Source organism: Benincasa hispida, chromosome 2 (genome assembly GCF_009727055.1).
Source record: "Benincasa hispida cultivar B227 chromosome 2, ASM972705v1, whole genome shotgun sequence".
Lineage (NCBI taxonomy): Eukaryota > Viridiplantae > Streptophyta > Magnoliopsida > Cucurbitales > Cucurbitaceae > Benincasa > Benincasa hispida.
In genome coordinates, this window is record NC_052350.1 from 1,628,602 (window position 1) to 1,656,251 (window position 27,650).

The 27,650-nt window shown below is 35.6% G+C and overlaps 2 protein-coding genes across 8 annotated transcripts; both read left to right on the forward strand.

The window, feature by feature from the left end:
* Positions 1 to 1,779: 1,779 nt before the first annotated feature.
* Positions 1,780 to 10,389, forward strand: LOC120072293 (host cell factor 2). Of its 5 annotated transcripts, none has more exons than XM_039024746.1 (12): positions 1,780 to 2,232; positions 2,843 to 3,007; positions 3,287 to 3,454; positions 3,920 to 4,072; positions 4,197 to 4,349; positions 4,822 to 4,986; positions 5,115 to 5,285; positions 6,054 to 6,240; positions 6,360 to 6,573; positions 9,486 to 9,678; positions 9,780 to 9,823; positions 10,008 to 10,389. In XM_039024746.1, exons 1-12 carry the CDS (start codon positions 1,809 to 1,811, stop codon positions 10,074 to 10,076), a joined length of 2,106 nt encoding a protein of 701 aa, XP_038880674.1. In that variant the 5' UTR covers positions 1,780 to 1,808; the 3' UTR covers positions 10,077 to 10,389. The 5 variants fall into 5 exon arrangements, 4 of the variants coding, with proteins under 4 accessions (XP_038880674.1, XP_038880675.1, XP_038880676.1 ...); XM_039024747.1 differs by having other exon boundaries at positions 2,858 to 3,007; XR_005480405.1 differs by lacking the exons at positions 9,486 to 9,678; positions 9,780 to 9,823; positions 10,008 to 10,389 and adding exons at positions 7,296 to 7,577; positions 7,686 to 9,439.
* Positions 10,390 to 15,815: 5,426 nt separating this feature from the next.
* LOC120071352 lies at positions 15,816 to 27,553 on the forward strand. 3 transcript variants are annotated; one of them, XR_005480217.1, is made up of 7 exons: positions 15,816 to 16,145; positions 16,715 to 17,942; positions 18,582 to 18,749; positions 22,072 to 22,942; positions 23,097 to 25,614; positions 26,261 to 26,579; positions 27,173 to 27,553. XR_005480217.1 is itself a non-coding variant. In XM_039023578.1 (6 exons), the coding sequence occupies exons 2-6, from the start codon at positions 16,823 to 16,825 to the stop codon at positions 26,288 to 26,290; spliced, it is 4,707 nt and encodes a 1,568-aa protein (XP_038879506.1). In that variant the 5' UTR covers positions 15,816 to 16,145; positions 16,715 to 16,822; the 3' UTR covers positions 26,291 to 26,852. The 3 variants fall into 3 exon arrangements, 1 of the variants encoding a protein (XP_038879506.1); XR_005480218.1 differs by having other exon boundaries at positions 22,078 to 22,942; XM_039023578.1 differs by lacking the exon at positions 27,173 to 27,553 and having other exon boundaries at positions 26,261 to 26,852.
* Positions 27,554 to 27,650: the final 97 nt, after the last annotated feature.

Genomic DNA, 27,650 nt, shown 5'->3' on the forward strand with positions numbered 1-27,650 from the left:
GATGAAGATTCATCCTGTCATCCATGTGAGTATCCTAAAGCCCAATCATCCCGATCCCGAGGATGAACAACGAAACATGCTAGCCCACCGGTCACGATGAAGAATTCCGCTGAGAAAGAAGTTGCACAAATCCTGAATAAACGTATGCACCGTATTGGAAGACCCATATGAGAACTGACAGAGTTCTTAGTGAAATGGAAGGATCTCCCCGACGAAAAGATCAGTTGGGAGCGGGCCGAAGATTTAAAGAATGCAACTCCAGCCATCGTAAATTTTGAACAAGGTCGGTTGACGAGGACGTCAACCAATTAAGTGGGGGAGAATGTCACGGTCATGCTTGTCTAGGGCCTGTGGCAGCATGCCCGATCCAACCCCCTTCTAGCATACTTTCATATCATGTATTGTATTAGCTTAGTTAGCTTGCTTTCTTTACATTTTCATTGTAAGTGACCACTCGCCCTTTTGCATATGCAAGGGTGCCAATTGGCTTTTTGTTTAGAATGCACTATATGGGGATAAGACTAATCATCACTTCCCCATACCCGGAGTAGTACTCTATAAAGCTGTTGTTGTTGTTTATTGCTTTCTAGCCTACTATAATCTTTCTTTCTTTATTCACACTCACAAAAAATGCTTACAAAAATCTTTTCTCCAAACCCGTTTCCCCTAAAACGGGGGTGGAGGTTGCGAGAGGCACTCGATGTGCCACTGGCAATCCGTATTTGAGTTGGCTGACTTGTTCGTGAGTGGGAACAAGTATCGCACAATCGCTAAGAGAAGCTTCTGAAAGAGCGATTGTGACAATAGACATGCAACCCAAAGGCATATAATCCAGTTATAGGTGTGTATCTCGAAGGTACACAGATCAGCCATAGGCGTGTATCCTGAAGATATACATATCAATCATATGTGCGGTCCCGAGGGAGCATACGTCAGTCATGGGTGTGTACCTGTAGCTACAAAAACAGTCATAAAGTGTATACTACCCCGATAAAAAGGTTAATAATTTCTATGATTACTTAGCTTGCGTCGGTCTACACATATATCATTTATCATAATCACAATTACATAGCTCATGAAAATTTTCCAGAAGACCCACGGTCAATACATCATAGAGTTGTAATCAAATCAATCCATAACATTTTAAATTATATACAGTCTCATCATCATTTGGTTGGGACGACTAGTTCCAAAACAAACTAGTAATAAGACACTCAGATTTAATTTAATCCTAGCGAAGAAATTTCTACGAAAAGTTGATTCAACTCCAACAACATAAACTAAAATTATATTCAAAATAGTACTAAAATTATTATTAATTAAAAATATATATGCTAAAATTGAACCGATATAAAAGATCGAGCACTAAAATAATATTACATTATAACAATCACAAACCCCAACGGAGAGAATTTTGATATGGTCCCTTCATTTCCCCTCCCCACAATGACCTTTTTTATCCATTTTTCGGAGCTTTTGAGAAATTCAGTTAAATATATATTCACAATAAGAAAAAAAGAAAAAAGAAAAAAAGGAATAATATAAATATTGAAGAAATCTCTGTCGTTAATAGGAAATCGTAGGCGGGTCCTTCTTCTTCATCAAAAGTGGCAAAAAATTTGAAGTTTTTTAAACCATTGGAGATCCATGGCCTCATTTTAATGGCCCCAAAGAGCAAAGGTTGAAAAAAAATTCAGGTTTTTCTGTTCTTCTATTATAATTTCGTATCACCCTCTTCTCTTTAGTTTTAACCAGAGGAACATATAATTTCTACNTTTTTCCACATACGTTCCGCCAAATATATTTGCATGTACGAAAACTCCATAGCCTCACAGCTGAAAATCCCACTAAATCATATCCCAGATGAAACCCATTCTTGTATTTATTTTCCCTTTGATTTCATTTTCCCCGACAAAAGAAATTTCCCTTCGCATTCTCTTTGCTTATTAGTCCACTACTTTTGTTTTCTTTGGTTTCTTGGGTTTCTTGTTGTTGTTGTTCTTCTTCCTTTTTCCCTTTTTCTTCTGATTTCCCGACATAAAAACATGAGGTGGGAAAGGGTCCAGCTACTTTCAAGACAGGGTCAAGATGGAGCTTTGGGAGAGATAGCAGGGCCCGGTAAGAGATGGGGCCATACTTGTAACGCCATTAAAGATGGAAGATATCTCTATGTTTTTGGGGGTTATGGTAAAGACAACTGCCAGACTAACCAAGTGCACGTCTTCGACACTGGTAGGAGCCATACCTTCTGCTTTTGCTTTTGTTTTTGTTTTTGGAACTTCTCTTTTTGTTTCTTCTACATTTTAACAAGTGGGGAAATTTTGCTTTAATGTTGCCATTCATTTCTGTAATTGTATCTAGTTTGAGATTTTTGTATACCCTTTTGAGTACTCTTTGTTTTTTGTGGTATTTTGTTCTTCATCAGGGATTTATTTATCTCTTCATTCTAAGCATACACCCTGTTGTGTTTTTTTGCCTTTATTTGGAGACTTTTGTAATGACAAACTTCGTTCTAGTATGTTATTTGCTGTTACCAGCATGTATTATGGAATGATATTAAATGGTCGTTAATTAGGAAAATATTACATTTCTGGAAGGAATTACTTGTTTATAATTTTGTCCTGCCCCTTTTTGAACACTTTAATGTTTACGTGTTTGATTAATTTCAATGTCTTGGAAGTTATGGGGTAGGAAGGTAGGAAGGTAGGGAGGAGGGAATTAATTGTTTTATTGGGGTTATTGGTGTGTTTTTCTTTTGTATGTGACATAGAAATTTTAAAACATTATATATACATGCATACTTACATGCAAATGTGCTTGTAAATTGTATTTGCCTCATTAGATTGGTGGTTTGCAGCAAAACAAACATGGAGCCGGCCTGTGATAAAAGGAAGTCCACCCACTCCAAGGGACAGCCACACGTGCATTACAATTGGTGACAATCTTTTTGTGTTTGGGGGTACTGATGGGATGAGCCCTCTTAAGGATTTGCATATATTGGACACCTGTAAGTTGATTTTTCTCCATACCTCTAGAAGTTTTGACTAATGAGAATATTCAAGTGTCTTCAAAATTCTTTAATCGTTTCGTAGTCTGGCCTCTCAGTTTCTGTGTGGCTGTTTTCTTGTAGAAAAAGGAGAGAGAGAGAAAAAAAAATGGCGATGCCAAATAATTTGTTTTTCTTTGCTTAAAGGTTCCATTTATCGTCTTGATTAGATTTGAAATGCTAAATATTGGAATGCGGCTATACATGCCATTAAAAGTTTGCACAATGCTTTACTTCTAGCTTTGCATACATGGATTTGTCCAAGTTTAAGAGGTGAGGGGCCAGAGGCACGAGAGGGTCATAGCGCGACCCTTGTTGGCAAACGACTCTTCATCTTTGGTGGTTGTGGCAAATCTATCAGCAATAATGATGAAGTGTATTATAATGATCTCTACATATTGAATACAGGTAATACCAATATGATATTTAGTTTTGATTTAAATATTTTAAACATTTAACCTTCTGTATTTATATTGACCGTTTATCCATAAGCCCATCTAAACACTAGTGATTACAAAAAATAAAAAATGAAAAAGGGAATGTGGCTATATGGATTCTTTACACTTGCATGGGTTTATTTCTTTCTGGGAAACATCATAAGAATTGTAATGATTGATGGCAATTTCGTTTGGCTGGGTGGCAAAATGTATTGACTGTTAATAATATTGATTTTCTCCTCTACATGAAGGCTTGAGGGAAGTCTATTCCTTCTGTATATCTTGTTTTTCCTTTTCCAAAAGAATATGTTATATAATGCTCAGGCTTTTTTTAAAAGAAAATTGCCTGCTGTTCCATGATTATAATTGCATTTGTGTGGTGTGGATCGGTTTACACCAGTGCCTGTTAATATATAATATGTTCCTATGTTTTTAGAGACATTTGTTTGGAAACAAGCTACAACATCTGGTACTCCGCCATCTCCACGTGATAGCCATACTTGCTCATCTTGGAAGAATAAAGTTATAGTCATCGGTGGCGAAGATGCGCATGACTATTACTTGTCAGATGTTCACATCCTTGATACAGGTACTTATCATTTTTCTCAAGTCACCTTGTTATCAATTATTTGGGCAACTGTAGATGTTCATGCATTATATGCTCAGCCTCTCATTTATAAGCCTCCTCATATCGTTTTGGTATTCTATTATAGATACTCTCGTGTGGACAGAGTTGAACACTTCAGGTCAATTATTACCACCTCGTGCTGGTCATACAACCATAGCTTTTGGAAAGAGCTTGTTTGTTTTCGGGGGATTTACTGATGCCCAAAATCTATACAGTGACCTTCATATGCTCGATATTGGTATGTGTTAATTCCTCATTAGCACCCATGCAATAAGAGGAAAATAAGCTGATCTGTAATGGCATGAAGCATTGGCTCCATTCTTTGATGGCTGACTGGGTTTTCTCCAACTTTAATATGAATACTGAATGCTGAGGGATGGAAACTGTCCTAATTTTGAGATAGTTGCTGTAAGATTCATATGCTAAAGGCTAAAATGCTGATCTTGATCATTTGGCTAAAGTTTAAGTGTTGCTTCTCTTTAAATAACTTTCTTATGTGTACAGAAAGGTTGATGATTTTTCTATTGTCATATCTTATCGCTGAATATTATGATTATTATTGATTGACGGACTCTTTTGATTTAGTTCCTAGGAGGGGATTCTCTCTATCCCCACCAGCCCTTAGGCTGTTTTTGCCTTTTTTTAATGAAGTGAAGTTGTTGATGTTTCTTATCATTTTTTTTTTTTACCATTTTCAATACTTGATGCAGAAACTGGTGTATGGACCAAGATCACCACTATGGGTGATGGACCTTCTGCTAGATTTTCAGTGGCTGGGGACTGTTTAGATCCCTACAAAGTTGGCACACTTGCTCTTTTAGGCGGTTGCAATAAGGGTCTTGAGGCTCTTGACGATATGTATTACTTGTTCACAGGTTCATACCCTTGTTATTTTCTTGGCAACACATAATCATTATCATTCTTTTTGGACCTTTCTTGGTTAGTAGTTTCTTCCACACGATTCATGGGCTGTAAATAATGTCTGTGTACTTTTCATTTTCAGGACTTGCAAAGGAGAATGAGAGGAAACCGGAGAAGTTGTCTTTGAGAAAGCAATTGAAGCTGAAGTGTCAAGAACAGAACCTAAATGCTAGTCATGGAAGAGCTATGGTACAAATTGGAATAAGTGATGATGTGATCCAACCAATCGCTGTGCAGGGCTATGGGGCTCCACGTAAGGAAGTACCTTTTGAGTATCCCATGTTAGTTTTTTAAGTTGTATGTATTTTTCAAAGCAATGAAGGCAGAATGTGTGGTGAATCATCTTTCCTGTTCCTATCTTCCGTCTCTTGTTACCTAATGGCAACAGAAAATTTGTTCAGTGAATGCTTTTGAAGATTGTTTTGCTATAGAACCAACAAGAAAATGAAACCGTTTCCTAAATTGAATAAAATATGAAGCAACCATTCTTAATCAATAATTACAAGAATTTTTTAGAGAGAAGACTTTTTGAAGATAAGTCTTCTGCTTTTACTTCTTTCTGTGGGAATATACAGCTTGTTGCCTCCTGATGGGCTCATAGTTATAGTCAATTCTTTTGTAATTATCCAATCGTGTTGTCCATAAAACCACATTTCCCATGAAGTAGCCATGACTGCACCTGGCTGAAGAATTTCAGCCTTGCATAGTGAAGAGAGTGTCCAAAAAGATCTTAAAGTGATTATAATGTTAATATTGCCTGGTCTACAAGATTGTAATAAAGAAGCATATAATGGAAATAGCAGAAGGGATAACATTTTGGCCATCTGCAATTTTCAAAGGATAGGGATATGTGAAGGAATTTGCTTATTTATTTTTATATATATTTTATCTCTTTTGGGTTAATGTTGTGACACATCTGAAAATCAAATGAGTGGAACTTCTTTTGAGAGATTGTTACTGGTTTATGATACGATGGCATGATTCTGACTAAATTCTGATGGCATGCTGTCCTACAACGCAGACAAACAAAATTTTCCTTTGAATCAATCTCAGCATCTTCAAGGAAAGAAAAGTTTTCAAGCCAGGGTTACAGAAAGCATACCTAGTGGATACACAATTGAAACTGTCATTGATGGGAAACCTTTGCGGGGAATTTTGTTTTCCAACAGACCAATCCCTACTCACTTTGCTCATCATAGTACTGTTAGGTCAGAATGATGCCTAATAATGTCCGTTTTATTCAAGTCATTATGCCTCATGTTAGCCACTTGACAATCTCTTCCTTTCATGGGAGTATTATGTTTTAAACTTAATATTCTGAAATCAGGAAGAGGACTTTTGGAGATATTGGCAGAGTATCGAATGGTGATATCAACATCAAGTCGAAGACTTCTCGACCGATCAAGAAAGATGAAGTAGATAATAGACAAGAGGATGGTAGCAATATAAAAGCAACTACTATGCATGAAGCAGAAATGGTTGTCCCTTCGACGATGCTCACGAAAGATCCAGTATCTTCAGATGCTTTGCTACCATCTAAGGTGACACCATCGCTTTTCATTTCCTTTTTTTTTTTTTGCATGTTATTATTCCTTTATTTTAGAAAGCTCTCTTTGTGAGCAGAGCAACATTGAATTGGAAATGGGAACGAATTTTTTTAACATCTTTATTTATTCCTCATATGGCTTAACTTTGGATGTTGTGACATGAGTTGGCTATTTAGTGAAAATAGATCGAGGCTTTCTTTACTTTGCTAATAGATGATAATTTATGTATTAATAGACCTTTTGAGATGTGCATTTTTCTCTGGGTTATTTATATGTGAATATGAAGTGTAAGATGCACCTAAACGTAATAAGCTTCTATTTGTTGGTCCAGTTGATTGTTTGTCACCATGTCGTTAGGAGTGTAGAGTTTGTGCTTGTATCTCTGAAGGCAGGTAGAGAGAATTTCCACATGAATAGTTGATTCACTTTCAGGTTGTTGATGACACCTTGTTTTTCCCCTCCCAATCCCTCTTATATTCACAATGTGCTCGATATTGAAGTTTCAGGGATTGCTTTGGTTTGAAGGCCAGTTTGTGTAAATCTTCTGTGGTTGAGATAAAAAGTGAAAGAAAAGAGCTCTTGTGGGTTGATTAGTATTTTGGATAGCATTGAAGACTGACATTTGGTGTCTCTTGTGCATTCAGGTCTCACTTTATAAGGAAATATGAATTCTTAAACTTTATGGGATCAATTTTTTGTTGCATTTTCACTTTCAGGAATTTAAGGAAGGAGATTGTCTTTCCTAGTGAAGTGATTGTATAACTTGGAAGTCATTTTTTTAAAATGAGGATGGCCTTTGGCAGAACTTTATCTCTAGCAAGTATGGTCTTTCTCCTGGGGTTGGTGTTTGGCGATGTGTATTAAATCTTGTGGTTAAAGCTGTAAGATCTTCGTATATGTCCTCAAATCTTGTTATCCATATTCCTATTCTGGAGTAGGCAACTGAAGATAATTTATTTAGTCGCTGCAATTTTGGAAAGATACCAAGGCCTTGGCAGGTAAGGGAAACACTTCTTTCTCTAGTTTTTCTCCCATGTTTTGCTCTTTGCGAAGACAATTAATCTTTGGTATAGGAATCTGAACTCTTGAAATCTCCAATGTTGAAGGAACTTCGACTGTGATGAAGACTGTGGGATGGCATTTGAAACTAGGAGATGTCTTTGTGTTCCCTTGGATTCTCTCTCTTTTAGATTTTGTTTGGGGATTATCGAATAGGAGAGGATGAGGTACAACTAGATTTTTGCAGAAGTATTTGGGTGTAATCCCACACGAAAAAAATTGGGATTTTTGCAGAAGTGTTTAAGGAATCAAATTCCTAGAAAAAGTCCAAACTTCTATCTGAACTTTCTTCTTTCCTCCTATTTGGTGCAACCTTTTCAAAGAAGGTAAGGAAATTGCAGATAACTAGATAAGGGTGACTGGGTGAGACTCAAATGGTGAGCTCTCCTTGAGGCATCTAGCATGGTAATATTTCTGTTGTTCTAGTCAAAGTATTCTTGTTTTATCATTAACCATAAACCTTAGAGCAATCCTAGATGCCATTCTAAATTCTTTGGAGGATGGACAATGACCGGGCAAGGGATTCATTTTAATTTCTTAGTATTTTTTATAGGGCTTGGGCTTCCCTGGTTTTATGGTGAGGAATCCAATTTTCTTTCTCTCTCTCTCTCTCTCTCTCTCTCTCTCTCTCTTTAATTTATTTATTTGAGATTGAAAGAATATTTTCGTATTACTTAAAATTTAGGGGGTTGTTTGGCCCACCGACTTCATAGATCAATGTTAAATAACTAAATTCCACCAACTTCAATAATGAACACTATTGATGTTTGCACATTTATCGAGAAATTTCATATTTTCTGCTCTCTCGTTTGCACATTTATCAAGGAACTCCAACTATTGAACTTTGTGCCCTAAAGCCTAAATACAGATTTCCTAACTCAAGACTTCAGAACTCAATTAAATGCCCCAAACACCTCCTATAATTTTTTTATTTTTTATTTTTTTTTTTAAATAAAAAAGTAGGAAGTTATACTTGAGGTGCTAAAGCATGCCCCACAGGCCCTTGGGTTTGCAGCTCAAGTAGGCTTCATCAAGGGAGCATGAGATCAGGCCTTAGGCCTAAACAGGTCTAGGCGCACAACGTTGAAAAACACTGTTAAAATAATTTGTAATCAACTATATTGTAAATAGATGGAAAGTAGAGTTTAGGAGGGGTAAGAGCACCAAATATTGATCAAACTAGAGAAGTCAATTGATCAATAAGGTCCAAACAAAAGGACTATATCTATCTTTTCAATGGGCCTAGACTCACGACTTAGCGAACTTTTTAAAATACTGCTAGAAAATTTTGGAATTAACTATATTGTAAATAGAGGGAAAAGAGAGTTTAGGAGGGCTAAGTGCCAATCCCAATATTGATCAAACTAGAGAATTCTACTATTCAAGATGGTCCAAATAAAGGGACTATCCCTATCTTTTGAACCGACCAGGCTGTTTCCCCTTATTCTTCATGCCATACTTTTAGGGATGTGGCTTTTTCCTTGTGAATAAATCTCCAAAGCCATATAGTGTGCAAATAACAAAGGTCCCCTTCCCAAGGAAATCTCGAAACAATGCGGTTTCTTCTTAGTCTTTCTTTTTTTTTTTCACTTTTACACCTTTTCTAATAAAGGTTTAGGTTTCTGACCTGGTTTGAATGACTTTCTAAGGGCTTAAAACACTTTTTTTAAAAAAATAATAATAATTATTATAACTTTTATAAGCACTTAAAAAATCATTCCAAATTGGTAATTCATTTCCTGTGAAAATGGGTTAAATTTATTTGCATGACCATTGTTGGCGCCTTGCAAGAGAACATTTTTCTTCTTTTATCTTGCATGATTAGAATAGTTACTTTTCTATTGCAGGTGAGTTCAAGTCCAGAATTGCCTCCTTCAAGTCTAAAGGATATTTCAATGCATGTTCCAATGGATATCGAAGTTGAGATTTCTGGCAATACAAAGACAAATGACACATTAGATTCCACGGTGGACATTCAAAAAGAAAGTATTCCGGCCCCAGATTCAAACAAGGAAACTATTGCCTTTTTCCCCGACCAAGGTAGGTCTTTCTTGAGCACATACAGAAATTGTCATGAATTCCTGTCCCCTCTTGCACAAGGCATCGTAATTTATAGCTTGCTAATATTGTGCTCTCTTCAGGCAAGTTTCTTTGTTCAGACTGTTACTATGATGGCTATTATTTAGTTGAGTATGTTGGGCTTTGTTTTGAATCAGTTTTGTTTTAGCTTTGGCCATCTATAATATCTTTTGTAAGCTCTCTTGAAATTAATGAAAAAGAGCTTTTTCTCTCTGTACATTTTTTCCCACGTAAATTGGAAATCTAAAGTGAGGTATGATTATCTTGTTGTTTTTGTTCTTTTTAATCAGATGACAGAAGACCTGCTACGATCGGGGAGGCGATTCAAGTTTCAAAATAGCCATGGAAATGACGAATGAACAACAAAATGGAATTGTGAAGATAGATGCACAAATCCCTCAAGCCTTTTGTACATTCATAGGAGAGCACAGATGCACACTAGGAAATTACTATGATCTTACCATCTTCTAACACATCTAGATCTAATTGTGTCGAATCCTTCCATTGATTTTGATTCTTCGCATTCGAGTTGTACGTAATAACCATATCACATTAGAGTTCAGACACTAGGCTGTCCATTTGAATCAGCCACCCCACATGTTCTTTTGTTGCAGCTTCTTACAGACTGCCATTCTTGTTCGAGGAAGGAATCAACCATCGTGTAGCATCAAACATTTTCTTCTTCTTCTTCTTCTTCTAGCTTTGTTGTCTTTAGCTGCTGTTGAAGGCCTGTTCACTTTTAGCTTTCTAGTTGCAACCTCTTGTGAACTGGGAAAGAAGTTAGTGATTACATTAGAAGTTGAAAAGGTTTATGTTCTTGTGAGTTGTTCTTACAGGGAATTGCAGCTCTGTGTTTGATTCCCATGGAATTTGCAAGGTTGTGATGGCTTGGCTTTTGTTCCATTTTTTTAACCAAGCCTAATGGAGAATTTGGTAGGCATTATTTAGGGCCATCAGGAATTTAACTCAGTAGGGGCATGTATGGGATTTTTTTTCCAAGTAGAATTGAAATATTGAACTGAACTCAAATGATATTGGTTCGGTTCGGTTCATTTTTTCGCAGCTTAACTATTGTGCCTCATTCACATGTTTAATGTTAATTTCTATTATTTAAGCTTCAATTTGTTTTTTTTCCTTTACCCTTTTTTTAAAATTGAACTTGTACTTTACATTTGGATTAACCTTCAATCTATACATAGAACAGAACCAACTAAATATCCACCTTTTATATATCTAAGATGGGTTTGGTTTGAATTGGCTACATTTAATTTGGTTTTTTTTTTTTTTTCTTGATATTCATTATAAAAATGTCATTATTTATTGGTGCTAGTGATACATTGATAGATGTCTATTAGTATTTATCATTGTCTATTATTGATATACTGTAACATTTGGTAATATTTGTAAATAAGTTGTCTCGTTATCCTATATTTGAAAATAACCCTTCAAACAACTTATTAGATTTTGGTCAAATTGAAAATTTTACTATGTAATAGTAATGTATATATTATAATCTTTGTTTTGGACGTGATAGTAGCCAAGAATATGATGTGAAATTAAAGCAATAGAGCTAATTATACGAAGATTTTGAACCTTCAATGTCAATGAAATATACGTATGTCATGAACTTTTAGTTTTTTTTTAAAATCTAAGTTAATATTTTTTGGATATCCTCAATTTCTCAACCATCTCACGAATCATTTTACTTTTTTTTCCCTCTCCCCCATGTATGCCATGCCAAACCCCTACCATTTGGACGAGTATGTCACAACATCCTTTAACAAATGCCTTTATCAAAGCATGACAACAATTCAAAGTCTAAATGTTAGAAATTCGTCAATCTTAACATAGTTTAATTGATAAGACATTAATTACCATTTCAAAAGTTGATGTTTCATTCTCTAACCCCATGTTTGGTGAACCAAAAAAAATGTTTGGCTTAATAATTATGACCTCTCTATAGGTCAAATTAGGGATACCTTGAAGTTATTAAGGCATCCAATTTGACCATGGTGTTGAATCCCTGTATTTATATTAAGGATAGTGAGCTTGAACATGGAGTTGAGTACTGATTCATCATAAAACAAATATATTGTTTTCAATATGGTATATAGTTTAGAATTTTGCATGTTAAAAAAAAAGGAATATTTCAAAAATATCACAATCCAAAAGTAACTAAAATATAAAAATATAGGTTAAATTATAAATCGACTGTTAGAATTTGGTCACTATAAATATAAATCAAAACGAGAAAAATCACCATTATGCATGTATAAAAAAATGAAAAATTATAGCATTTTTAATAATATATTTTAAAGGAACGTTTTCAAATACAGTAAATTAACCAAAATATTTACAAATAATAGCAAAATATCTATCTGTGTCTATCGTGATACAAATAGATACAGATAGTAATTTATCGTTGTCTATCACAGATAAACTGTGATATTTTGCTACTAGTTGTAAACATTTTTAGCAGTTTTGTTATTTAAAATAATTTTCTTATTTTAAATATATGTTACAAATCAAATTTATAGGTCAACTCAAAGATGGAAGTTATGATTTTCATTATATATGTATAATTGAGGGTTGAAAGATTCAAACCTCTAACTTTAAGGAACTAAAATGTTAGTAGTAGATGTTAATTAATACACTAAGCTATACTTATGTTAATTGATTGACAAAATTAAATTTATATAACAAATTATTATAAGACAAAAGATTTTGTTTTTTGGTCAAAATAAGCCCGGTCATTGGTAACTATATGACATTTTTCCTTAGAGGTGGATGGTTTGGTCCCACATCCTCTGGTTGTTACTTTTTCTTTTTGGACAAATTGCAAAAACCACCATTGAAGTAAGATGGTAGTTACAATCCCACCCTCAAAATTCTTCATTGTAAAATTTGGGCCTAAACTCCTAGGAGTGTTTGAGAGTTATGTTTAAGAACAATGTTATTTTAATAAATAATGACAAAACTACGGTTGAAGAAAAAATAATGACAACAATAGGGGTGAAGGAATCGTGGACCCAGTAAACGATTACAAGAAAACGTGTACCGGGTCCACGAGTATTTAAATGAACCATGGACCCCATAGATGGTGTAGACAAAATCGTATACTCGATCCATGATTTTAAGCTCCATATGGCAACCACATGAAACACTTTACCACATTCGAAATTGTAGATAGGGTCCACGAGTTCCACATCGTTCACAAATTTCATTTTTAAGAAAAAAAAATTTTAAAAAAAGAGGATTAAAACAATTAATATCATTATTAACAAATATATTATATCATATATGCCCATTAATTTTAAAAAATATTGTATTGAAGGAAAAATGAGAATTAGTCTCATCAAACACGTGTTATTACATTTCCTTAATACCTAGAACCATGGACAATAGTTTTTTTTTTTTTTTTTTTTTTTGGGAGGAAATCACTTTAAGTTTCTAAAACAATTATAACTAATTGCATCTTCTTCCTCTCCAACACCCAATAAACCTACTCAACTTTTCCATTCTCTCTCTTTTATTTTCTGTCTTTCTCTCCCATCTCACATAACAAACTATATTCTTTATCTTATGACCCATTTGATAACGTTTTCGTTTACTATTTCCTGTTTCTCATTTTTCAAGAAACTGACCTGTTTGATAACCATTCCTGTTTCTTGTTCCCAGAATTTGAGAAACGTTCATAAAAATGGGGCCAAAATTGAGGAACTACAAAAATAGTTTCTCCTATTCTGTTTCTATTTTATTTAAAGTTATTCTTATAATATATGATAATGGAGAATTGGCTCATTGGTGTGGAAGTATGTCCAATTCACTCCTCAACTTCATAGTTTTTGAATCCAATCTCACATGAGATTTTTAATTTTATTTTTCTATCATTTTTCTCTATATTTTTATTTTTCTATTTCTTTTATCTATATTTACTTTTTTTTTCTTTCTTTCTTTTATATTCCCTTTTTCTCTTTACTTTTTTATATTTATTTTATAATTATTTATTCACTTCTTTACTTCTTTTATATTTCCCTTTTCTCTATATTTTTTATATTTATTTTCTTTTTCTCTATTTTTTATATTTATTTTATAATTACTGGATTCTTTTATTTATATTTATTTTCTTTATTATTTTCTAATATCTATATTTTAATCTAATTTCGAATTTTAAATTTTCAAATATTTAAGTTTATATATTATTTTAATTTTCAATTTTCAAAATTTCACTATGGTTATTTTCAAATATAGGAAAATGAATCCTAATAAATACAAATACAATAAATTTAATTTTGAATTTTTGAATTATTAAATATTTAGATTTATATATTATTTTTATTTTCAAATTTCAAATGTTCACTAGGGTTGTTTTCAAATATAGAAAAATGAACCAAGATATTTACAAATATAGCAAATTTAATTTTAAATTTTAATTTTCAAATATTTAGATTTATATATTATTTATATTTTTAAATTTCAAATTTTCAATAGGACTGTTTACAAATATAGGATAAACTGAAATATTTACAAATATAGCAAAATTTCACTGTCTATCACGGTCTATCACAAATAAACTGTAATATTTTGCTATTATTATAAATATTTCAACAATTTTGCTATTTAAAATAATTTTCCTTTTCAATATGTATATATAAATATTTTTTGAATTTTGAATTTTAAATTTTGCAAAATGCGTTTTATATGTTTTTTAAATTCATATTTTTATTTTTAAATTTTTCTGACCTATGAAACCAATTATAATTTTATAATAATATAAATTTTATTTACTGACATATTTATTTAGGTTCCTTTTAATATTTTTACAACTACGACATTTTACGTAATAATATAATTGAGTTAGATTTGAGACTACATCATTTAAAATTTAAAATAAATGACTTTAGTGAGAAATAATATCGTAAATCAAAATTTAACAACATATGAGTGATTTAAACAATTGTATTATCAATATTAGTTTTATATTGGGACTTATATGTATTCGATTGTTTAAATAGTTGATAACTAAGTTTTATAATTTGATGCATGCTATATATCTTTTTATTTTATATAATTATATTATATTTAAACCATAAAATATGAATATATATATAAGGGAGAGAATACATGAAACGAGAATACAATAAATCATTATTAAACAAGTTTCTGTTATTGTTTTTTATTTCAAAGAAACAAGAAACAGGAACATAGGAAATAGAAACGTTATCAAACGAATTCTTATTTCTCTCTCTCTTTTTTCCCTTTTCATTACACCATTTCTCTTCTTCTTCCTCTTTGCTTATTATTTTCTTCCCAATCTCTACGGTTTGTTTTCTCCCTTCCTTCTTTCTTATGTTTATTTTCATGCTTTTTCTTTCTTAGTTTGTCATTTTTTTTTATTGTAGTTTCATCATATTTCTTTCTTTTTTTTTTTTTTTTGTTCCCTCTCTTTTTTTTTTTTTTCAATCTTTTCCTTATTTCGTGAAAAGTACATAACCATTTTTTGTCCAAAACTGATCTTGCCATATTGATGATCACCTCTAGATGCGATGGTGAAACAAAGTTTTTTTTTTTTAATGAAACTCATGGACGCGATCTATGATTTCCAACGTGGCAAAGTCTCAAATGTGGCAGCCACGTGAAGCTTAAATCATGGACTGTGTACACGATTTTTTTTAAACCATGATTCATCTAAATACTCGTAGACCGGATATATATTTTCCTTTAATCGTGTACCGGGTCTACGATTACCATAATTTTTGTCATTATGTTTCATTCAACCTTATTTTTGTCATTATTTATTGAAATATTATTATTTAAAAAAAATCTAAAATTAAACCCTCAACCTTATCATAATCAAAGATGTTGGACCCACAAATAATAAAAGCCGAATACTCAAACTTATATAATTTATATGATTATGTAAGTTTCAAAGTCTAATTTTAATATTTATATAAGTCTGAGGACTCAACTTTTAAAATAAATTATTTAAAAGTATAATTATAAGTCGGGTAGTTTTTGCGGACAAAAATATATTACAATCATATACAATTTTTTTTTAGGCTAATATACATTTTATTTATTGATAAAGGAAGAAAGCTTACATCTTTTTGTGGGCGAGGGATGCGAACTATTTCTTTATTCTTACGCTCGGTTGTATTGTGTGTAACTGGGAGGGAAGAGTGGGGATTGGAATAGAATCTCCTTCCGTTAGTCTGTGAAAGGATCAGATAGAGAAGAAGAAGCTTTTTCATTGGCCGCCTCTTGTAGGGTTGAAGCCACCATTTTCCCACGCTTCTCTACTCAGTTTTCCTCCCAAAACCCTAATACTCTTCCCAGTTTCAAGATCCCAATCTTGGGTTTTTTCGTTTTAATCTCAAAACTCCCGAATTTCGTGACGGTAGCCTCAAATTTGAATCTCAACTGATGCGGTAAGTGGTTCAGTGCTCGTTTATTGCAACTGGGTTCTCTTGCTTTTCCTCCAGTCTTCGTTTGATTCGTTTTTCCGCTCGTGTCGGTATTTTAGCTTTGCAGTTCTTACTCTATGCTGGTTGACGGGTTGACAATTGGCGTGTTCTTCTGTTTTTTATTATGTATGATGGAAAAGAGAACTGTGTGGGAAATACATTATACCTTTTATATTGTTCTGTTTCCAGTCGGAGGTAATATCAGACATTTGCTGAAATTCTTTGATTAGTTATCATTATGTTACTTAACAAGGTAGTGGTTAGTTATGGTTATAATTGATGATACTTGGGAAGCTCGAAGAGAAGAATAGAGATATTTCCATCTATTTTAATTATTTTAAAGTTTTTACTGCCATCAATGAATGAATCCCATGTTTGGGTGTCTGTAGCTTCCACACTGAAAGCATGCATGATGCCATGGATTGAAATTGGGTTTGGATGAATTTGCAATGTGTATTTAATTATCTTTAAGTATCAGCTTATGTACTTTGGTACTGCTTGTTGATTATTTATTCTGTTTTATTGCTTGACAGGATGCTTTATTGGTGGCTCGAGCTAAAGAATGTGCCTGTGCCTTTGTGGTTCTTTTAACAACAGTCACCGTTGTACTAGAATACAATTCTAGTTTTATAGGATTTGAGATGTATGGTCAAACAAATTATGCTTCACAGTTCGGCCAGGGTCCTCAGAAACCGTGGCCACCTGCATACCAACAGCGTGCAGGAGCACCTCCTCCTCCGCCTCCTCCTCCTACCTCATATGTTCAACCAGGCCCACCAATCCCATCACATCCTATAACTCAACAAGCACCTGCTCCCCCACCTCAGGCTACGCAACCTCTACATTTATCTCAGCCGGGTTCCCATGCCCCACCACCTCCCTTCGGTCAGGGCCCATCCATTCAAGTGTTACCTGGCGGGATTACAAATATCCGTCAAACATATTTTCACACATTTCCACCAGTCCATGGAAACACACAACTTTCTGTTTTTAACTCAACTGCTCAGCAGAATGTACAACTTTCACACTCAGGAGTTCAGAATATGCATCACATTCTACCTCCGCCGCCGCCACTGCCACCACCACCACCACCTCCACCTCCTCCTGCTCAAGCTCCCAATCTAGATATATTGCGGCCTCTGCAGCCTTCTACTGTAGGACCGCTTCATCCTCCTTCACAAGGACAAACATTGTATGGATCTCGAATTCATCCACCATTGCAACAAGGTGGCTTGCAGGTCTTTCCCTCTATTCCACAACACCCAACAACATCCACTTTTCCTGCTCCCTCATCCAATTTTCTTGGAGAATCTCATCTGCTTCCAATGGCTCCTCCTCCACCACCATCCTCTCCGCCTCCTATTCCACCTTCTCCACCCCCTCCCACCTCACCCTCTTCTTCAATTCCATACCCAGATTCTTCCAGCTTATCGTGTCGGTCTGAATTAGATCCTAGTTCTACCATTCATTATAGTAAAGGCTTGCAGCCCTCTGAAATTGATCAAGGAGATGCACCTACCAGTCATTTAGGGGATAATGAACCCAAGCATGACGAACATAGAAACTTAGAAGTTGGTTGCGGCCTCATGGTTTCTGAAGTGGACAATGAGATATTGTCAGATAAAGATTATGTGGCATCCAAAAATATAGAAATGAAAAAAAAGTCTCCATTGAGATATTTAAGAATTGAGCCACAATCTGAGAATTTGACAGTGTCAGCAGCTTCCATTTCACCTGCAAACTCTGACATGGAGATGGAAGGTTAGTCTTAGTGTTGATTAATTTTTTCCTATGCAGTGACTTGACGATGGTACTGGGTTTATTAGTCTTTTTTCTTGTTGATTGTTTTCCTTTAACATACACCAGCAGGAGCTATGACCATAAGAGCTCATTAACTTAGAGACAACCATGTTGAAATATATGTAGTGAGTGGTCAAAGCAATTGTTTGCAGATTGCAGGAATATAAAAACTTGCTCTACTATATTCATCACTTGAAAATATTATGATACTTTTGTTTCATAAAGTATGCAACTCAGATGCTTTGATTTTGAACGTGCCATTGATTCAATTCAAGAACACCTTTTGCAATTCTTGTTGGCTATTTTGATCTTAGTCATAATGAAAATCCATTTTGTAATCCTTGCATGTCTCTTTCTATCTGTTTATCTGTACTTCTGTCTTAAGAGTTGCAGTTTCTTGTGAAGCTAATATCTCCAGTTTAAGTTGGTTTGAATTTTGAGCAAAAATTTTGTTCAGCTGGAAGATGAAAAGAAGGGATATGGTTGTGATGGTGCTTGTACCAAGAGCTCTGTTATTATTTGATTCGAGTCCCTTTTAGAGACTGGAATACTAATATTTTCCTCTCTTTTTGTGGTTGGTTTCCTATTGGTGGCTTCAAGATGACATCACTGTAGCCGATACAGGAGAGGAAACTAGTCACCCGTTTGAAATTCAAAGCTACGAGTGCAAATCAAGAAAAGAAGAGCATGATGCAAAGGATCAGGTACAATTACAAGAACCTGAAGTTTTGAGAAGCTGCAGCCCCGAAAAGGAGAAGGTAGCTGAAGGTATGCACTTTGGCTTTTTTCATTTTATGTTTAATGGATTCATGCATAGCAGATTTTTCTTTGTGATTCCATGTTGCTTTTCATTTTATTGTCAAGAAAAATGATTGTTTCTTATGTGAAGGAGAATGTTAAAATAATTGTCTTATGACTTAAATGAACACTGAATAATGAAAGAAGAGTTATGTTTTTCTTGCTGCATCTCTTACAAAAACACATGGCAAGGCAAAGAATCTTTTCTTCTTCTTGGTAGGGTTCCGCTATGGGTGATAGATGAGAGGTTCTGACATCTCCAAGGACTATCTGCTTATTAAATAAGAGTTATCTTTTTCTTTCTGTTGAAACCTTTGAACAATTTAAAGTATGAAGCGTAGTATTTGAACAAGAGAGTTAAATTAATTCATAGTGGCTCATGGAGGAGGAGGAAAACTCTAGCTTTTTCCATAGATGAGTCTCTACTCGCAAAATCAAGAATCTTATTTCGGTCTTAAAAAGTAGTGATAGGTGGGTGATCATGAATGCGGAAGAGATTGTGGCTGAAATTCTTGCTTTCTACTCAAATCTTTACGGTAACAAAATCCCTTAGCCTTTCACCTTTGATGGCCCTGTTTGGAAGACTTTTAACATTCATGACTGTTTATCCTTGGAAGCCCCGTTTGTCGAAAAAGAGATTTGCAAGGCTATTTTTGATTTGGGGATTCTTAAGTCTCCAGGCCCGGACAGTATGACAAGGGAATTTTATAAAAAAATCTTGGAACATTCTAAAATCCGACTTAGTAGGCGTGTTCCAAGATTTTTAAAAAAAGGGTACTGTTAACAAGCGTTGCAACGAAACTTATATTTGTCTTATTCCAAAGAAGAAAAAGGCCTCTCGGGTAAATGATTTCATACCAATCAGATTGGTTACCTCCCTCTATAAGATCATTTCTAAGGTGCTTGCTACAAGACTTAAGAAAGTGCTCCCCTCCATTGTGTATGAGTCTCAAGCGGCCTTTGTGGAGGGGAGGTAGATTCTCAATGCTATTTTGACAGCTTCTTGAGTCCTTAAAGGAGTGGCAAGTGACTGGGAATAGAGGTGTCCTTTTGAAACTTGACCTCGAGAAGGCTTACGACAAAGTTGATTGGGCTTTCCTCGACATGATTCTGAAACTCAACGGGATTTGGCAGGAGATGGAGGAGGTGGATTTGGGCTGTCTTTCAACGACCAACTTTTCCATTACTGTTAATGGAAGATCCTGTGGTAAAATTCTTGCTAAAAGGGGCCTGTGTCAGGGAGACTCTCTTGCTCCTTTTCTTTTCACAGTTGGGGGGATGCCTTGAGCTGTCTTATTCAGTACTGTAATGAAAGGAGGTGTATAAAAGGCTTCTTTTTTAGAAACATGAGTTAACGCATCTCCAGTTTGCTGATGACATTCTTCTCTTTTGCTCGTGGGAAGATGGCAACCTTGAGGCATGGTGGATTGTTGTGAACTTGTTTTTGCTGGGCTCAGGGCTGTCCCTTAATATTGCTAAAACTTCTTTAATCGGAATTAACCTTGATAGGGAGGAGGTGATTTGTTATGCTACTAACTTCGAATGCAGAGTTGAGACTCTCTCTTTCACCTATTTGGGCTTCCCCATTGGTGGGATTCATAGTGCGAAGGAAGCATGGAGAGAAATCTTGAGGAGCGATTTAAGTCGAAAGTGGACAAATGGAGAGGAATCTCTCTCTCGAAAGGTGGTAGGTTGAATTTGGCTCAATCGGTTTTCAATAGTCTCCCCAATTATTTTTTTTCTCTTATATAGGCCCCGGTCAAAGTTATAAATAATCTGGAAAAGATCATTAGAGACTGTGTTTGGAATGGAGGTCCTTGTAACCCTACTTCCTAACTGAAACTCTACCTCCCTCCCAACTTTTTATGGTGGCCTTGGTATCGGGTCTCTTCGTAAAAAAATATTGCTCTTCTTATGAAATGGCTCTGGCGTTTTTGTCATGAAGAGGATGCTCTCTGGAGGCGCATTATTGTGGCTATCTATGGTTTGGATCCTTCTGGCTGGATAACAAACAAGTCTAAAAGAAGAAGAAATTCGAGACCGTGGGCGGGAATCTTTAAACATAAAGATTTGTTTTCCAATTTCACAACTTTCATTATGGGTGATGGGAGAGCTATGGTTTTGGAAGGACAGTTGGTGTGTTGATATGCCCCTGGCTATAAAATTCCCTAACATCTTTTCCCTCTCCTTGAAGAAGGATGCCGTTGTGGCAGATTGTTGGAACTCTACCTGTTAGTCTCGGACTTTGTAGGAGGAACCTCCTCGATAGAGAGATGGGTGACTTGCTTGCTATTCTGGAAATTTTGAACTCTTGGACTCCTCAAAATGGCCGTGATAGCCTCAAGTGGAACTTAGAGGCCTCTGGAATGTTCACTACAAATGCCACCTTTTTGAACATCGTGAAGAGCACCTCATCTTTCACTTTTCCTTTTGTGAGAACTGTTTGGAAGCTTAAAATTCCAAAGAAGATGAAGTTCTTCCTTTGGTCCCTTGCTTATAGAAGCCTTAATACTCATGACAACTTCAAAGGAAGCTTCATCATTCCTCTCTCAGTCCTTCTATCTGCTGTCTTTGTATGTAAAGTGAAGAGTCCCTTGATCACTTGTTTTTGCACTGTGAGTTTACCTCTAAGGAGTGGTCCCTCATGTTTAGAACCTTTCGTCTTGATTGTTGCCTCCCTAACAAAATTGACGATTGGATGGTTGATGGGCTTGATTGTAGAGCCTTTGGTGCTAGAGGGATGGTCCTTTGGAGCTGCGCTTCTAGATCCCTTTTGTGGTGCATTTGGGAAGAATGGAATGGTAGAACTTTTGAAGATAAGTCTGTTTCTTTGGATTCTTTTTGGACTTTTATTCAGCATACAGCTTCGTGGTGGTGCACAAACTATACCAAATTCTTCTGTAATTAAAGCCTTTCTATGATTTTTAACAATCGGAAGGCTCTTATTCACTAGCTCTTGGGGGGTTAGCCTCAACCCCTGCCCGATGTTCTTTTTTTTATCTCCAATTCATATGATTCTGTTTCTTATCAAAAAAAAAAAAAACAAAAAAAACTAAAACTTGTAGGAGTTTGTCAGATGTGGTCACTGTCAATGAACCCAATGACTCTGATCTGCTATCCTGGTTCTACAAAATGCGTTCATTTCACAATACCTAGTTCCTTCAAGGTTTTTGATTTGGGGATTCTTTATGAAGTTTGTTTCTTTTTTTGTATTTCCTCTTGTAGTGATTGCATTGCTGCAATTCATCCTCATTTTTGTGTGTTTAATAAGTATTCATAATTGTTTTTTAAGATGCAGGGCCAAAACTTCTGCTCGACCATGAAAAATCTGTCAGCATTGCAGCTTGCCAAGTTCACAGCCCTGTCAGAAGTACTGCTGGAGTTACTGAACTTCCTCCAGGAAACAATTTTGAGAACTCTTTTACCTGCTTGCAAAATGACAAAGGTCTAGCTGGTGAAGTAGCATCTTCTGCAGTCACTATTTCTAGTCAGTCTACTGCACTTATTACAGGTGGCAGCCCATTTAGACTTATACAGGACTATGCTTCCGATGAGAATTCAGAAAGTGACGAGGATTCTCACCATAAAGATGTCCATTTTGTTGCCATCTCACCTTCAACTCCAGCTTATTCAAAAACTTCCGACAAAGACACTGACAATTCGACTATTCTTGGATCAAAAGGTTCTTTGCAGGTTCAGTGGAGTTATGTTCCACCTTGTGAATCCTCAATGCCTGAATCTGGTGCTCAGTTCCTCTCAGAATCACCAAAACAGGTTTTTGATGCTAATGAGGCAAATGTCAGAAAGACAGGGAATGAACAGAGTTACAACAACCAACAGAATCAAATTGGTACAAGCACTGGTTCCAAGTCTTTGGATGCAATCAACGGTCGTAGTGTTGATGTTCCCCAAGATACTGAAAAGTTACAAAAGGAAAATGATGTAGAAAAGGTGAAGTTGGGATCATCTCCTGTAAAAATAGATGAATTTGGGAGATTAGTCAGAGAAGGTGGCAGTGATAGTGATTCTGATGATTCACACTATACAAGGAGACACAAGAATAAAAGATCTAGAAATAGTAGTGAAAGTCGTTCTCCTGTTGATAGGAGGAGGGGACGAAGGAGTCCACGGAGAAGAAGGGAGAGACGAAGCCGTTCTCACAGGTGACAATTTTTTTTCACATGTATATATTGTTTCTTAAAAGTTAAATGATGAATTAATTTATTCAATGTTGTTAAGGAACAATTTTGCATAAGCATCAATTGAGACGTGCGCTTATTTCATTTTAATCAAAATTTTACTCTCCTATTGTTTCAGTTGGTCTCCTCGTAACCAAAGAGGCAGAAGCAGGTCTCCTGTCAGCAGGCGTACAAGCCAGTTTAATAATGAGAATATGCGACGAGATAAGGGTATGATACGAAAATGTTTCGACTTTCAGCGAGGTAGGTGCTATAGAGGAGCATCTTGTCGCTATGTGCACCATGAACCCAACAAGAACGATGGATCAAGAATCCATAGGAGCAAACATCATGATGTTCACCCTACTTCCAAGAATGTAAAAACAAGAGAGGACACTATGAACATGTCTAGGGAAGTATCAGATCTTGGGCATATGGAAGTTGAGAATCAGGAGAGAATCCCGCATAAAGTGTCCCCGAAAGTTGATACTCATGATTGGAAGACAGATAGTCCTACTGGTGATCCAGATTCATTTGGATCTAAATGTCAAAGTTTTAGAGATAGAATGGGCTTAGTTCAAGAAGAATTAATTTATTCAAAACCAGCTGAGGCTGTCCACATTCATGTTAATGAAGATGGTCAAGAAGGAGAGAAGTCTCACGAGCAACATTCAGTTACAGCCTCCTCACAATGCATGAGCAATGCTGATATGGAGAAATTCTCTGGTGATGTTTCCATTAGCATTCTGACTTCTGTAGAGAAGTCAGTGGCTCAGCAATCCAGCATCTTTGTTGCAGAGCTTCGAACTGCCAATGACCTCTCGCACCAGATGGATGCTTCTTTTGCCTCCAATTTACTACCTGATCAACTAACTGCAGTTACCGCCAATAAAGCTCCTGCATGTGAACATTTTACGGATAAAACTTCATCCAATAAGCCACAGTTTGATACCAATTCTGCTATTCAGCTACCTTTGACCTCACAAATTTTATCACTGTCTCCAGTACCGAAACCATTATCTGCTACTGCTCCAGTTTGTGCTACTGATGATGCCCATTCTCTTACAGAGCTGCCTCCTCCGCCTCCTCTCATAATTTCACGTGTCAGTAGTGCTGAGGTCCCAATACCTGCCCCCTATAATTTTGTGTCTCAAAATGTGTCCTTTCCTTCTAAAGCTTCATTACCAGGAGGTTTTCCTCCTCATCAAGATTTGGTATCCATTCAACCATCTCACTATCACAAGACCTCTTTACTGCCGCCGAAACCATCGTATGACTTGTTGACTCCTGTAACTACCAATGCCAGTATGCCAATGCAATTTCATCAGAGTCATTTGTCTCATGGATATGATCTGGGTTCTCAATCTGTTATGAATTCCCAGCCATTGGAGTTGCATTCTCATTCTAAGCTTGGCGAGTCCCCAGTCCAAGAGCCTTATAGAGCTCCTCCAATGCACATGGATGAAATTAGATCAATTGTGCCAGTTGCAAATAATCAACCTACCCGACCTTTTGGATTTCCAAGCTTTCAGAATGAAGAAAACTTTGGACGGACTTCTGTGGAGATGAATTCTTCCAGTTTTTTCCCTCATCGAAACTTTAATGATCATTCTATGCCCATTTCAAATGCAAATAAAATGCAATCTTCTGCTGATAATTTTCCTCCCAGCGAATTTCGAAGTTCATTTTCACAGTTTCATCCTTATTCAAGGTTCCAACAGCCATTGTATACCTCACAACCTGCACATGATAGCATGTTCCGTGACCCAAGCCAGATTGGTAGTATGTCTCGACATTATCCCGATCCTCTAAGCAGGAACCATCCGCCTTTGCTTCCTGATTTTGGGGGTTTGGGAATTACCACTTATCATAATCCTTATGCTTCTACTTTTGAGAAGCCACTTAGCTCCAGCTTCGGATCTAACTTTTTGAACTTTGGAAATGATGCTCCTAGTGGTGATATACGTAGTTCTACTTTCAATGTAAGCAATGTTCGCGTTGATGGGCAAAGTGCTAATTATGTTGGATCTAGGCAGACAACTACTTCTCCAAATTCCACAAAACCTTTGGGGAAACTCTTGTCTGGTACAGGCGGTGATCAGTATGATCCACTCTTTGACAGCATTGAGCCATCATCACCTATAACCAAGAAATCTGATCGTGGTCAAAAGCTGAAAAAGGCTAAAGAATCTTATACGATAACAAGACTTGGTGGTTCCCATAAATTACTAGATGTGGAGGAGAACAACAAGCATAAGGAAGTTGCTGCTGTGACTTCAACTACATCTCTGGAGAATGATGAATTTGGAGAGACAGCAGACGCAGAAGCTGGTGCTGTTGAGAATGACCTTGACGACGAAGCAAACTTATCAGGAGAAATTGAAATTGATCAGGTTAAGTCCTCTGAGAAGAGCAAGAAATCCAAAGGTTCCAGGTCACTGAAGCTTTTCAGGATTGCTATTGCCGATTTTGTCAAGGAAGTTTTAAAACCATCATGGCGACAAGGCAATATGAGCAAGGAAGCTTTTAAGACAATTGTCAAGAAGACTGTTGACAAGGTATCTGGAGCTATGAAGAGTCACCAAATACCCAGGTCTCAAGCAAAGATAAATCGGTACATTGATTCATCACAACGGAAACTGACAAAGCTTGTTATGGTGAGATCTCTCTATCATAAATGAATTAAAGGAGTGTGGTACTTATCTTAGAATATAATATAGTATACAGTCAATTTGTTTACAATTCCATTTGCTTCTTGAAGCTATGAAAAACTTTTCGTGAAAATAGATAAATTATTTATGACAATTTGTTAGCTAACCTTTAAAATTGAGAAGGAAGAATGGTAACTACTGTGGCAACATCTTGGTGAACTTTTGATCTCATGTATTATATTTTTGTTTGAACATTTTCATTAATTTTATAGCAGAAAGATAAATGATGTAGCCTCTGGAATTTGTTCTCTCTGACTACTTCAATCTTTAACAATAATGAAAAAGAAACATAGATGAATTGGTTTTTCACGTATGCGTGTAATAGGTTTGACTAAATTATTTTAAAAAAGGTGACCGATAGATGGCTAAAGTTAATTTCCAAGAATATTATGTTAACACGGCAATCAAATCAATTTATGGCCTTTTTGTGATTTGTGGCCATTGGAGAGGGATTTTGTTGCTCTGCTTGAAATATCACATTCAATTGAAGTTTGTTTCTCTTTTTGAAAAGTTAATATTCCGTTTATTTTTTTTCTCTGGGATTATTTATTATATACTTCTAGCATTAATACCGCCCTTGTACGTTATGCAGGGTTATGTTGACAAGTATGTTAAGACATAGAACATGATGAAAGGTGCAATCCCAATGTGGTGGACTATATGAAGGCAACATTATTATGGTTGCTTTTCCCCTTGTTGGGTGGATATCAGGAATTATGCGTTTGTCTTGGACATCTACAGGGGATGGATAGATGATAGATCCATGGTGGTGGTTGAAATGTCGGTCAGAGTTAGTCATGGTCCTGTGGATACTGAAGAAACGATGAAGCTTATAACATGTTGAGCATCGTGACATAAGTTCTTTAACATATGATTCTCATTATATTCCTGAGGTTGCAGCAAAATAACATGTATGTAATTTGTTTTCCTGAAAAACATTTAGTACCTTTTTGTACTTTCTAGATATATGATCGATGCAGTAAATGTTTACAGATGGATGGTGTGGGATTTTCTTTTTTTGAAGTTGTAGTTGTATATAGTTATTCCGAATACTGTAGTTTCTTTGCAAACACATTAGAGAGAGATGTTAATTTTGGTGAGGTAGCTAGAAACTCCTTTCTTCAAGAGATGGATTAATATTATGAACAGTGAATATCTTTTGTATAGATTTTTCTTTCTTCTAAGAAATGAGTTCGCACATGGCTCATTCACTCGTCTCTTGAAGAGACATGTTTGGTTTGGATGAAAACTAGCATACTTTCTGGATTTGTATTATTTCTACTATATGAATTTGCTTAAAAACTACAATGATTTCCCTGAAATGTAGCTTATAGGTTTGATTATCTTCCAATTGTTTATGTTAATTTCCAATGATGGTGGAATGCTTGATTTTACTTCAAGGGAGTAATACGGAAGATAGAATTAAAAGGACCGGAAAATTTGCTCTAGAATTTGATCATGTTAAATGAATACTACTTATTCTTCCTCCTTGGGTTTACTGCAGGAAACAACTAAGTGATGTGATATTACTTTGATCTTTATGAAAACTCTGTCCATGCTTCCGGTTTAAGGACCTATTGAGGAACATTGCATCATCCTTCAACCATTTAGTGACCATTGACTTTCTTAGAGTTGCACTTTGCGGTCGTATTCTCATTTTATGGGTACAAGGTATGTTTAGGAGGAACAAATTGTATTAGCACCAAAACACGTTTGCTTTTGTACTTCTGTAGATTATTTACTCTAGTAGGATGAGTATATATGTTCGAAATTTTGGAAAACTTTAGGTCATGTCTGTATATTCCTTGTGTTAACAATGACAAGAAAATGTTACTGTTGAGCTTCTAAATGGCAAAGAATTGTTTCAGGATCTGAATTATTTTTAGGGATGAGTACCATAAAAGCATGAGTTTGTGCTAACTTCTTGAAAAATAGATTTGGGCCTTGTTTTCAGTGAGCTTGATCTTGAGCCTTAGGATCCT

Excerpts from the sequence above, each read along its gene's own strand:
- LOC120072293 (XM_039024746.1), top strand. The coding sequence starts at position 1,809 with ATGTACGAAAACTCCATAGCCTCACAGCTGAAAATCCCACTAAATCAT. Across the intron at positions 4,073-4,196 it reads TGTTCACATCCTTGATACAG|ATACTCTCGTGTGGACAGAG; the intron begins GTACTTATCATT and ends ATTCTATTATAG. Across the intron at positions 4,987-5,114 it reads TATGTATTACTTGTTCACAG|GACTTGCAAAGGAGAATGAG; the intron begins GTTCATACCCTT and ends TTTCATTTTCAG.
- LOC120071352 (XM_039023578.1), top strand. The coding sequence starts at position 16,823 with ATGTATGGTCAAACAAATTATGCTTCACAGTTCGGCCAGGGTCCTCAG. Across the intron at positions 18,750-22,071 it reads AAAGGAGAAGGTAGCTGAAG|ATGCAGGGCCAAAACTTCTG; the intron begins GTATGCACTTTG and ends TTGTTTTTTAAG. Across the intron at positions 22,943-23,096 it reads AGACGAAGCCGTTCTCACAG|TTGGTCTCCTCGTAACCAAA; the intron begins GTGACAATTTTT and ends CTATTGTTTCAG.